A 13,422-nucleotide genomic window follows, 5' to 3' on the forward strand; every position below is an offset into this window, starting at 1 on the left:
AATAGCGCCCGGCGAAAGCTTGGCGCAAAGTGCGAGGAAATGAGACCGGAGAGGGAAAACAAAAAGAAGCAGGGATCATGTGCACCTTTGTAAGGCAGCCAAAATGCCAGTTTTCAGTTTGTTTGGGAACAAGGACAAGGAGCTTTAAAATATGTCTGGACAGTTGGAGTAAGTGTTACGTGAAGTCTGTATTGGTCGGTGGAAGTGTGTTGACTGTGGAAGGCAGCAGTTATGAAAGGGCGCTTTGACCGGACACTTTTCTTCGTCATACAAATGTTAACAAAATATTAATAATATTAATAATGTAGTGACATTAAACGTTGTTTTCATGTACAGAATAAGTTTCCTGCCTCGCCTAAGCAAACAGTTCTGTCTGGGTGAACAGGCAGAGGAGCCGTGCGGCAGTGAGAAACAAATCCAGAAAACTTTGGCATAAAAGAAGTGGGTACAGAAAAACAAATAAATATAAACCTAATTGAACACCCTGTGCCATATCCCAACTGATGTCCCTTTAGCGTGAAACAGCTAGAGTGTAAGTACTAGACAAGACCTCTTTGTGGTCATTCCCGAATGCTTCACCCCGTCATCGTTCCCATGCACTGTGAAGCCGCTCTGGCAGTTCTCTGCCGCTGCGCCTCTACTCATGTCGCATGCCACCCGGCTGCGCCGGCTCGTACATTGGCACACCATCTGTTGGCCGCTAAACGTATCATACGGTCAGAGTTTGGTAAAATCATGAATGTAGTTGACGGGAAATTGTATTATCTTGGAGTGCACTAACCGTAAGAAAACAGGTTTTACTTTGTGGGACATTTTATTCCTCACGATTTGGGCTTATAAACAGGGAAGTCATATCCTGCTTGGGCCAAGCAGTGGCCTGCAGTATTCTGAAATAAATAAATAAACTAGAAACATACCAGCGGGGCTGTATGGTGCTGCTTACGAGTGCATATAAACTCCTATTGAAAAAAATGAACGAAAAAGAATAGGGCATTGCGCACAATATTAGAACAGAAAAAAAAAATTTAATGCAGCGTTTTGCCTGTGTAAAATGCAACTCTCTTCACGCCTACATTGCGGAAAGACTCCATTTTTAATTTTTTTCTTTTTCGCTTTAAGAGAGCAGTATCGATACAGCTCAATATGAATATGTTTCTCTTTTGCCAAAGTTCATAAATACTCTCAGTATTTGGTACCTACCAGTTTTTCACATTTTTCGCTGTATTTTCTTCCTTATTACAAGCATTCTGCACTTCATATTGTGCTATCTTGATGTGAAAACTGTGTTGTGTTGTAGTTTTTGTAGATTTAATATTGCTACGGTTGTGCTTGTGCTTGGAACGCTCGTGCTTGGTGCGCTCGCGCTTGGAACGCGAAGAGGACGAAGTGCGTTTTCTGTTGCTGGGCTTCGCGTGCCCGGTTGTTCGGCTGCGTGGCTGTAAGCTGTTTCCCTGTAAATATATTTTTCCCTTTTGGTGTGCACATCTTCACGTTACATTATTGGTGGAGGTGCTGGGTACAGCCACAGCAAGCACGGAACTTCGCAGCGGTCGTCAGCTCGCTGGCTCTTCAACCATGACCAGCGAAGGGGCCGCTCCGTCGGCGTCCGCCAACCCGGCGTTCATCATTGCCCATCCGAGAGATCCTGGGACCTTCAACGGAACGGACGGCGTCGACGTGGAGGACTGGCTCGCAATGTACGAGCGCGTGAGCACACACAACAGGTGGGACCCGACCCTAAAGTTGGCCAACGTCATCTTCTACCTGACGGGCACTGCCAGGGTATGGTTCGAGACCCACGAGGATGAACTCACCAGCTGGGATCTCTGCAAGCGCAAGCTTTGTGACCTGTTTGGTAAGCCATTCGGGCGTCAGCTCGCTGCGAAGAAGGAGCTCGCATGCCGTGCACAAACGTCCACAGAGTCCTATGTATCATACATTCAGGACATATTAGCTCTCTGCATGAAAGTCGACGCCACTATGTCAGACTGCGACAAAGTAGGTCACGTGCTCAAAGGCATCGCAGATGACGCCTTTAACCTTCTTGTATACAAGGACTGCGGAACGGTTGACGCAATCATCAAGGAATGCCGCCGGTTCGAACAAGCGAAGAGCCGCCGAATTTCTCCGCAGTTCACGCGGTTGCCGAATACGACTGCGACGTCGTCCTGTGTAGACTCGACTCCACCGAGCCGTCTGCCGACATCTGAGAGCCTGACACGACTTGTGCGCCAAGAAGTAGAGGCAATGTCCCCCGTTGCGTTTCATCCACCCGCAACAGACAGTACTCCAGCAGTATCCCTTATACAGGCTGTCGTTCGCAAAGAATTTGCCAATCTTGGGATTCAACCTGTTTGCTCAGTTAGTGCCCCATATGCTCGCCGCATGTCCCCGGAGCTCGGTTCTGAACGTGCATACTACCCTCGACGCAGCCGCAATCCAGATGAATGGAGAACACCTGATGACAGGCCCATCTGCTTTAACTGCTCCCGAGTTGGCCACATATCTCGACACTGCCGAAGCCGTCCGTCCTCGACCTACAGCCGCTTCCCGCCGCTCTCCCTCGCCCTCGGAAACGACCTCTTCTGGCCACAACGCTCAGACCCCGCTTACCAACCGTTCGTCGTCACCTCAGCGCCGTCGATCTCCATCGCCCCGACCTCGCCGCCCTTCGTCGCCGGCCCCACATGCCCGCTCCCGGTCGGAAAACTGATGGCTGCAGCGTCTGGGGGTGATGCTGCTCTGACGACCCGACCAGAAAACCCTCCTTTAACTCTTCATGCTCATCGGAACATCCTTAACGTCGACGTGGACGGGGTCCCTGTTACCGCTCTGATCGACACTGGAGCGCACGTCTCAGTCATGAATGCTCGTCTTCGCCGTCGCCTAAGGAAAGTGCTCACTCCTGCCCCCTCAACTGTGGTCCGTGTTGCAGATGGCGGTATGTCTATTGTCGTCGGAATGTGTACTGCTCGTGTTTCAGTAGCCGGCCGCCATACTTCTGTGCTCTTCACTGTCCTCGAACACTGCCCTCATGACATCATTCTCGGCCTTGACTTTCTCACCGACCATTCCGCCCTTATAGATTGCGCCACAAGCATCGTTCAACTCGCTCTACCTGTTCCTTCAGAGCCACCGGATCCAATTGTTCACCGACTGTGCACCGCCGACTTTGTCCGCCTGGACCCCGATGCCGCCACTTATGTCCGTTTCTCCTCGGTCCCGCCAGTTCCCGATGGTGACTACATCATTACTCCGGTTCCTGATGTGCCCTTTACACGCAGTGTTGCCCTTGCGCATACAGTTGTCACCATGTCGGCAAATCAAGCGTCCCTTCCGGTTCTCAACTTTGCCTCTTACGTTCAGCCGCTCCCACAAGGTATGTCGCTCGCCACGCTGTGCCCTGCTGCCGAATGCGTCGTATCGGCGGTGAGAAGCGTCCCACCCTCGTCGAACTGCCGCGACTCTGACGTCCACACCACCTGATGAATATGCAAAAATGATTGCTGCTGACCTCTTACAAGGGCAAGCTCACGACCTTCGGTATCTTCTGTCGTCTTTTCGCGACATCTTTGACTTCGATGACCGCCCTTTGGCTCGAACATCTGTGGTCACGCATCGCATCAACACCGGTGACGCAGCTCCTATTCACAGACGACCCTACAGAGTGTCCAGTACAGAACGCACCATCATACAGCAAGAGGTGGACAAGATGCTCAGTAAAGACATCATAGAGCCCTCGTCGAGCCCTTGGGCCTCACCAGTTGTGCTGGTTAAAAAGAAGGACGGCAGCTGGCGCTTTTGCGTTGATTACCGGCACCTAAACAACATAACAAAAAAAGACGTCTATCCACTCCCAAGAATAGACGATGCTTTGGACTGCCTTCACGGAGCCAAATTTTTCTCTTCAATTGACCTTCGGTCCGGGTATTGGCAAATCTCTGTTGATGACAATGACCGCGAAAAGACGGCATTCGTCACACCGGACGGCTTATATCAGTTTAAAGTTATGCCATTCGGTCTCTGTAATGCGCCAGCTACCTTCGAAAGAATGATGGACTCCTTGCTTCGCGGCTTTAAATGGTCCACATGTCTATGTTACCTCGACGATGTTGTGGTTTTTTCGCCCACGTTTCCCACGCACCTCGAAAGACTGGCGAGCATTCTTTTTGTCTTCCGTCGAGCCGGGCTACAGCTCAATTCGTCGAAATGTCAATTCGGTCGCCGCCAACTCACCATTCTCGGACATCTAGTCGACGCTTCTGGTGTCCGCCCGGATCCTGTTAAAGTTAAAGCCGTCAAGGACTTCCCTATTCCCCAGTCGTCTACGGATGTGCGCAGCTTCGTCGGCCTCTGCTCGTACTTCCGCCGTTTCATCAAAAATTTTGCCGGCACCGCTCGCCCCCTGACCGACCTTCTAAAGAAAGACACCCCTTTTACCTGGGGCCCTGCCCAAGAGGAGGCCTTTTCTTCGCTAGTCGACTTACTCACCTCCCCACCTATTCTGGCCCATTTTGATCCGTCGGCTCCGACTGAAGTTCGCACAGACGCCTGCGGTTATGGGATTGGCGCCGTGCTAGCCCAACGTCACCAAGGGCAAGAACGCGTTATTGCATATGCCAGCCGCCTCCTTTCTACAGCTGAGCGAAATTACTCAATTACAGAGCGCGAGTGTCTAGCTCTTGTTTGGGCCGTAGCTAAGTTCCGACCGTACCTGTTTGGCCGTCCATTCTCCGTAGTGACCGATCACCACGCCCTTTGTTGGCTGTCTTCACTGAAAGACCCCACAGGCCGGCTCGGACGTTGGACGTTGCGCCTCCAAGAGTATTCTTACACTGTTCATTACAAGTCAGGGCGTCTCCATCAAGACGCCGACTGCCTGTCTCGGCACCCTGTAGAGCCGCCTGATCCTGGAGACAACGACCTCGGCCCGTGCCTCTTCGCTATCTCCGATCTGGTTAACATCGCGGACGAGCAGCGACAAGACTCTTCTTTGCGTATTCTCATTGATCGCCTCAACTGTGCCAGCCGAGATCCTTCCTTGCAACTGTTCGTCATTCAGGATGGCGTCCTATACCGCCGCAACCTTCGTCCTGACGGACCTCCGCTCCTGCTAGTCGTTCCCCAGCGTCTCCGTTCATCTGTCCTAGCGGAACTACACGACCTACCGACCGCAGGCCACCTCGGCGTCTCCCGCACATACGATCGGGTCCGACGCCGCTTCTTTTGGCCTGGTCTGTACCGCTCTGTTCGGCGTTACGTTGCCTCCTGCGACCTCTGTCAACACAGGAAGAGACCATCAACGTTGCCTGCTGGCCTTCTACAGCCTATTGACGTACCTCTCGAACCATTCTACCGTGTTGGACTCGACCTTCTCGGACCTTTCCCGACGTCCTGCTCCGGCAACCGTTGGATTGCTGTCGCGACCGACTATGCGACCCGGTACGCTATCACGCGTGCGTTACCAACAAGTTGCGCAACCGATGTCGCCGACTTCCTATTGCAGAACGTAATCCTTCACCACGGCGCTCCACACCAATTGCTGACGGACCGCGGCCGCTACTTTTTGTCCCGAGTAGTTGACGATATCCTCCGGTCCTGTGGCACGCAGCATAAGCTCACTACAGCTTACCATCCCCAGACGAACGGGCTTACCGAGCGCCTCAACAGGACTCTGACCGATATGCTATCCATGTATGTCTCGCCCGACCACCGCGATTGGGACGTTGCCTTGCCTTATGTAACATTTGCTTATAATTCGTCGTGGCATGATACCACCGGCTATTCTCCTTTCTACCTTCTGTTTGGTCGGCATCCTGCGCTGCCATTGGATACATTACTACCGAGTTCTACTGCCTCGACCACAGAGTATGCACGTGACGCCATCTCCCGAGCAACTATGGCCCGTGAAATCGCCCGAGACCGGCTCACCGCATCTCAGACCTACCAGAAGTCAGTTTACGACCGCCGGCATCGCCCAGTACACTATCCGCCGGGCTCACTCGTCCTCCTTTGGTCTCCTTCTCGCCATGTCGGCCTCTCTGAGAAACTTCTACGTCAGTACAGTGGCCCTTATCGAGTTCTCCGTCAGGTGACCGACGTGACCTACGAGATTACACCTCTTCATGCTCCGACGTCGTCCACTAGCCCTTTGACTGACGTCGTTCATGTAGTCCGTCTCAAACCGTACCACACGCCTGCTACATCATCCACTTAGCACCGGGACGGTGCTTTTGCCGCCGGGAGTTATGCTACGGTTGTGCTTGTGCTTGGAACGCTCGTGCTTGGTGCGCTCGCGCTTGGAACGCGAAGAGGACGAAGTGCGTTTTCTGTTGCTGGGCTTCGCGTGCCCGGTTGTTCGGCTGCGTGGCTGTAAGCTGTTTCCCTGTAAATATATTTTTCCCTTTTGGTGTGCACATCTTCACGTTACAATATCTCAATTTTATTGAATATTTTCTTGGGTGGCTGGTTGCATTCAGCACACACTACAGGACTTTGCTGGAAAATTTTTTAACCGTCTGGATGAAGTGTCCAGCATTTATAATAGACGGGTAATTATGATAAAATTAAATACTTTACCTTTTTTTCACCATTCAGAAAATAACATTATTTTTTTGGTTTTGTCAGGGGTTTTTTTTATTGGTTTTTACCAGAATGTTAAACTGCAAGTCAAGCAAAATTGAAAGAGCACATCAAGTGCACTTGCTATGAGGGCAGGCTCTTTGTTTGCTATTTAGTTCTGTGGTGACAACCTCCAGCATACCATGTCCCCTTTTGAGTTAGAATTCAGCATGTCTTGACCCTTCGAAATCTCCTCAGCTGCTAGACTGCTCACTCAAGACAAAGCCTTGAGCTCAGTCTGGGACCCTTGCTGCCTGTGTTCTTAATGAACCAGTGAGCTGCGCACCCTCAAGCCTTCTGCATTTCTTCCCATGTCATGGTGTCGGCGCAGACCAGTCGGCGCTGTACCTGTACAGCACCCGCACCAAGAAGCTACTGCACAAGAGCCGTCTGGAACGGGAGCTGGTCTATTGGTCCTGGGTCAGCCCGTCCACACTGGGCCTAGTCACCAGAGACGCTGTCTTCCATTGGGACTGCTCCTCCGGTGAGTCATTGAAGGGAAGCTGGTTGTATGCGTGTTGCTGAGTTAGAGGGTTGTAATAATATAATAGATGCGAGGCTAGGTGTTGGGGTGAAAAGTGTGGCCAGGGAATGTTAACATGCTAATGCTCACTGTAGAAGCCAGTGGTGGATTTGGCCAGAGACCCACGCCACAACTATGCACGCACTTGCCATCACTCGGAGCATGAGTGACAAAAGGACGTGATGGCAGCTACGGTAAACCTCGTGGTGCTCCTGGCTCTGTTCATCTTAACCAAAGGACGTTTCTCTTAACTGAACGATACGTGAACCAGTTTGTTTTACAGTCTTTTTTTTTAACAGTGGGTCTGTGGGAGACCTACCAAGTATTCTCATAAAATTCATCTTATCCGAGTTCGTCTTTACGGTAATCTACTGTATACCCATTAAACAAGCCCATTTCTTAGTTATAAATTGGTTGTCTCAACCATTTCATTGACAATTTCAGTAACAGTCATGGTTGCCATGGCCTTTACAGGCCACAATTGCAGGCTGTAAGAACAACTAGTTTCTTTAGCAGCTTCTGCAATATGCAGGTTTTAACTCCTGGCTTTGTGTGGGTGCATGGGGCCTGTTTGTGATACGGTGGAATTTTGTTTGTTTCCGGATTCCAGCCCCAACACAGCCAGTGTTCATGTTTACGCTTCATGAGCGCATACGCAACACAGAACTGGTGAGCTACATCGCAGACCCAGGTCTCAAGTGGCTGGCAGTCACAGGGCTTTTTCAAGAAGTGAGTATTCAGCAATGCTGCTCTTCGTCACCTTTCTGTGTGGCACCTTAGCTGGGCTGTGCTACCAGAAATTCTGGGGAGGAATGGTCTTGGCTTGGCAAAACAACTATTACGTAATACTCCTGTCACACGGGCTATCTCGATCCCCAGTGAGTCCGTGGCCATAAAAATTTTTGAGGCGGGGGGGCTCATTCGAGTGCTGCACTGCCTTACTGTTGATTTCAGTATTCATTGAGTAGTTAGCATGCAGTCTAACAGATGGCGCTAGGTGCAGCAAGTTTTGAGCATCTATGCAATGCTCAGACATTCCAAATGGTATGGCCGCATCATCAACACCATATAAAAAAAATGAAGCGAAGCAGTTATAAAGTAACAGTTGCATGATGAAGTAAGTGCTGTTCTCTCTGTTCACAACAAACTATCCGTACAGCGCTACACCGTTGGGCACAATCCACAGACAGCAATGAGAGGGCAAAGATGGGTAACGATGCATAATTGTTTCAGAAGCACTCATTTTTCATTGGAGAAGCTGCTACAGATCAGTAAACATCTTTGTTGGGTTCATGGCAGCTATTGTTGCAGCAATCTGGGGCCATTCTTATTCTTGGTTGCCTCAAAGCATGCCAAGAGGTAGAGACGAGCAAAACACAGAGCTATATAGCCGACTGTGGGCACAGCACGCAACTAAAGCAGTGTTGGTAGGGTTGGCTTTTTTATATCTGGCAGCCTGCAGAGGTATCATTTAGAGTACTGTACAAATATTACTTTGTGAACTGTTCAATGTACCATATTTTTCAGTGTATAAGTTGCACCCCCCCCCCCCCCCCCCCCCTCCTTCAGGTGGCAGGTTTTCCTAAATAAAAACACAAATAAGCCTCATCAGGCTATTAGGTGCACCTGTTCATTTGGTAAGCACTATAGAAACGTGCTGAGGATCCCTTTTTTAGAGAGTGCAATGAAAATATCTGTTTGCGGGCTGTGCACTGATAAGCCTTGAGTTCTGGCTAGCATACCTTTTCCCGATGGTCTGACTTTTTTTGTTGACTTCGACTGGAGTGCTGTTGCTGCTTTGCACCAGTCTTGAATAATTTTTTCACTTGCGTCAAACTGTCTTCTGCTGTCTGATTCCCATTCTCCAGCGCATGTGCAACATGAATTTTGTATCATAGCTACTTCAACTCGCAAGCAACGTCATGTTGAGAAAGAACAGCGTGTGAAGCCAAATGGAAGTTGCATTGGCATAGCTGATGCTCAAATCAAAGCTTTTGAGAACATGGTTGGATTGGATGTGGCAGTTGCTGCATTCAGTATGGCCGTGGCGAGGTTATGCGATTTTACCCATGGGATAACATTTAATCATTAAAAAACCACCTGGAAAATTAGTGAGACTTGACCGCCAATGCCACCAGGTGGTTTTTTAATGTTTTTCTCTGATGTGGTGCTTTCTCTAAGGCAAAATGTTTGGAAGCAAGGGTCTTCAACCCCATCATATGTATACCAAAAACTAGAGGTGTATGATTATCAAATTTTTGGTTGTGAAGCGAGTAGGAATTGCAAAAATTGGTTGCAGGCTGAGTAAAATATCATAAAATAATTTCGAATATGCTTAGATGTAGGTTAAACTGAAATTAAACGCTGTTTCAAAGAATGCGTCTGTGAAAAAAAAAATGAAGGGGGCACTTACGCTCCACCTTAAAGGGACTATGCAATAAATTAATTGAGATTACGTAAAGCAGACGAGAGATAGGCATTCAATCACTCGTCACCCCAGAGAAATAATTTTTGAGCTAGCATCAATAACAGCGAAGATATAGACGATTAAAAATTGTGCTCCTCCTCTCCCCCCTCAACTCGTACACGAGGAGCACCAGAAAAAAATAAAGAGAACAGCTCTGGGACTGGGCCTCGCCCATGAATACGTCATCCGCTGACGTTTATTTTGCAACTTCCGGTTGTCGCTCCTAGCCCCCACCAGCAGCGTCGGCGGCGTGGCGGGATCTCTCCGGTCTCTTCTCCTTCCTGGATTGCGGCGCGCGTCGGGTTTCTTTGCTTGTCATCTGTGGTAATTAGCAGTAATAAACCCGGACCTCGAGGTGCGACTGCTCGCTTTTACGGCCGCGATGGGCATCGAGCCTTATGCGTGCCCACGAAGAGCCGTGCGAGTGGCTCCCGAACTCCCGACAGGAGGAGGTGGCAGAGGAAAATGGAAACCATATGCACGAAGGCAATGCCCTGGCTCGCTTGCCCGAGAGGGTTGCGCGGCGGCACGAGCAGACGATTTTCACGGCTACCGAAAGTGTGCCCGTGACGTCGTGGCTGCCGTGGCTCCAGCGAATGAGAGCGTGTGGTGGCCTGGCGACGTCATGGTACAGTGACGTCTCTGTTCCACGATTTTAGTTCCAAAATCGGTCACTACGAGCACACCAATCGGCCCGCGAATTTTGAAAAACACGGTTTTTAAAAGTTCATAATAAATTGCCGGCTCAGTTCTGAAGACTCATACTTGGGGTGAATGCTTCTTAGCATCATTTCTAAGCATTGAAAACATTTACAAGTCACTTTTTATTCGTTGCATAGTCCCTTTAAGGGTATGATGTGATAGAGTAATAGGTTAATTTATTTATTTTTTATTTATTTCAAAATACTGCAGGCCAGCATTGGCCCAAGTAGGAGGGGCATGAAAAAACACAAATCACAACACCACGTGAAAACATTTTGTTTGGCACACAGCAAAAACGAAACCAAAAAGATGAACATAGCAAAGAGCAAAAATACATACTGAAAAAAGGGGGAAAAAATAGTTTCTTCCTTTTTAGTTGAGCAAAAAAGTTTTTAGCGCCTGTTCCACGTTAGGAGAGTTAAAAATTGATTCAGGGAGTGCGTTCCAATCTGCTATTGTTTGAGGGAAAAAACTGTGCTTAAATGCGTTTGTTTTCGCAAAAAGAGGCTGTTAGGAGTGCTCCCTACTATGGCGGGTCCTTCGAGCAGTGGAGTGCCTGAGGAATGAAGGGGGAGAAGTGCTAAGCTTACCAGCTATAATTTTATGAAGGAAAGAAATACAGTTAACTTTTCTGCATGTACAGAGCAACGGAATGTTATTGTCTTTCATGAGCTGTGTTCGAGAGTCAGACCTTCTATATTTATGAAAAATGAAACATACTTCCCTCCTGTGGATGAGCTCTAATTGATAGATATATCTTTCTTGTTGTGCGGGTCCCAAATTTCAGAAGCGTATTCAAGTTTGGACCCGACAAAAGTTTTGTAAGCCAAAAGCTTAATGTTTTTAGGAGTATGTGTTAATTTACGTCTCAAGGAACAAAGCTTAGAGAAAGCGGCTGAAGAGATCTCAGAAATATAATCGGTTGTTAAGAGTAATTCCTGGATATTTAAGTTTTGAAACATCTCTAATGTGGCTGTGGTGAAGGCAATATTGATAATGACTAACATTTTTTTTTTTTCTCGTAACTCTGAGAAGTACACTCTTATCTACATTTAAATCCATGTTCCATTCCTTACACCAGTGACATATTTTGAGCAATGATTATTGCAGCAATTGATGGTCTCCAATTGATGTTATTTTTTTATATACAACGCAGTCATCTGCAAACAATCTTATTGACACAGACGGAGGAATGGTATCTATTAAATCATTTATATATATTAAAAACAGCAAAGGTCCTAACACACTACCCTGGGGAGCACCGGAAGTAACAGGAAGGGATTCAGAAAGAGTACCATTCACATCAACACACTTAGTTCTACCACTTAAATATGCTCTGACCCATTCAATAAAAACGGAATACCAAGTTACTGTAATTTATAAAGGAGCTTTGAATGAGGCATCTTATCAAAAGCTTTAGCCATATCCAAAAAAAGAACATCAATTTGTCCCGAGTTATCCAGCACTCTAAGAAAATCATCAATAGTTGTAACTAGTTGAGTGATGGTCGACATACCCTTCCTGAATCCGTGCTGAAAAGATGACAGAATATTTATTTCATTTAAAAAGTCAATTATTAAGCCGGCCATGATGTGCTCTAAAAGCTTACAGGATGTAGAGATAATAGATACCGGTTGGTAATTAGTTACGAGTAACTTGTCCCCTTTTTTATGAAGAAGCACAACATGAGCCTTCTTCCAATCTTCTGGCAATTCACTGGTTTGAAGAGACAAAGTGAAAAGTTTAGCCAGATGCTCCGAGATCTGGAGCGCGTAACGCTTTAAAAAGGCATTTAGAATGTCGTCCAGACCATGGCCCTTCCGAATATTTATTTTACGCAGCAGAGAGAGAACCCTTGGGAATCGTTAGGATCGATGTTTGGGTGCATCAACGACCATATCTGAAAGGCTCCCGAAAACACTTTGAAAATAACTGTTGAGCTATATCCTTCACGTCAGTGACAAGGCTCTCATCCTCACTTCTAATTTCTTTGAAAGCTTCCTTTTGTTGACCAAGGTATCGCCAAAATTTGCTCCGATCTGTTTTTATCAATGAAGGAAAGGGTGACCTTAAAGTAATGGGATTTTGATGTAGACAGTGCCTGTGCTAATTCATGTTTTAATTTCTGCAAATACTGAGAAGATAAAGAGGGATGTCGCCTAAGACGTTTAAGCCTCCACTTCACATGCATAATATCACAACTCACCCAGGGGCTCCAATGATTGTTTCTAATTTTTCGCCGAGGTACAAAATTTGCGGTGTAAAATAAAATGCCCTTCTTGAGGCGTTCCGATAAGCTGTGTGTGCCGCCTTCATTGGTACACATCAGCACATCATCCAAATAGTCAATAATAGAAATGTCGTCAGAGCGATCAAAATCATGGACATAGGCAACAGACAAATTTCGTGTAGATTTAACGTGATCAGTAGGACAAGAAAAAAACAGCAAATGGTGATCCGAAATACCAGCTTCAACTCTCTATTCTCCATTACAGAACAAATCACTAATAAAAAACAAATCCAACAGAGCATTTTTACTGGTGCAGTCACACACAATTTGGTTAAGGTTTAAGGCTAACATGACGTCTATAATTACATCACTAGAAACACAGGTCCCGTAAACTAAACTCCCCCAGTCCAAGCCCAGTAAATTGATATCCCCCATCACAATCATATTAGTTTCACGCTTGGCTAGCAGGTGATCATATAAGCTCTCAAGAAATGTGATTTCAGTGTCAGGAGCGCGGTAAACTGCACATAATAAAAAGGTCAAACACCAACACGACACATTTAAAAACAGACTTTCATGATCAGGAATTTGGCCGAGGACAGTGACCCGCAAAAATGACTTCACAATTTCAGCAACACCCCCGCCCCTTAAACTGCGATCCCTTCTGAAGATGTGATAGCCAGAGGGAATATTCTCGTCAGTACTTATTTTATCATGCAGCCATGTTTCTGAAAGAACAAGAACGTCAGTTTTGTTCTTAATACTTCTGGCGTTAAGGGACAACACGCGTAGATCATGTGCTTGTGCCTGCAACCACTATCTTTCAGAAGTCTCGCCTCCTCTGATAGGCACTGGAACTCGTGAATTCGAAGCATCGTC

At 47.5% G+C, this 13,422-nt stretch overlaps 1 protein-coding gene across 2 annotated transcripts in view; it reads left to right on the plus strand.

Moving 5' to 3' along the window:
- The window catches only part of LOC144122041 (clathrin heavy chain 1-like), a 33,394-nt gene that overhangs the window by 3,287 nt on the left and 16,685 nt on the right, over positions 1-13,422 (plus strand). For both annotated transcript variants that reach the window (XM_077655558.1, XM_077655557.1), the window contains exons 4-5: positions 6,953-7,105; positions 7,755-7,873. In XM_077655558.1, coding sequence (XP_077511684.1) covers positions 6,953-7,105; positions 7,755-7,873 — 272 coding nt within the window. The remainder of the gene's footprint in view (positions 1-6,952; positions 7,106-7,754; positions 7,874-13,422) is intronic.

The sequence above is a fragment of the Amblyomma americanum genome, chromosome 2, assembly GCF_052857255.1.
Source record: "Amblyomma americanum isolate KBUSLIRL-KWMA chromosome 2, ASM5285725v1, whole genome shotgun sequence".
Taxonomy (NCBI): domain Eukaryota; kingdom Metazoa; phylum Arthropoda; class Arachnida; order Ixodida; family Ixodidae; genus Amblyomma; species Amblyomma americanum.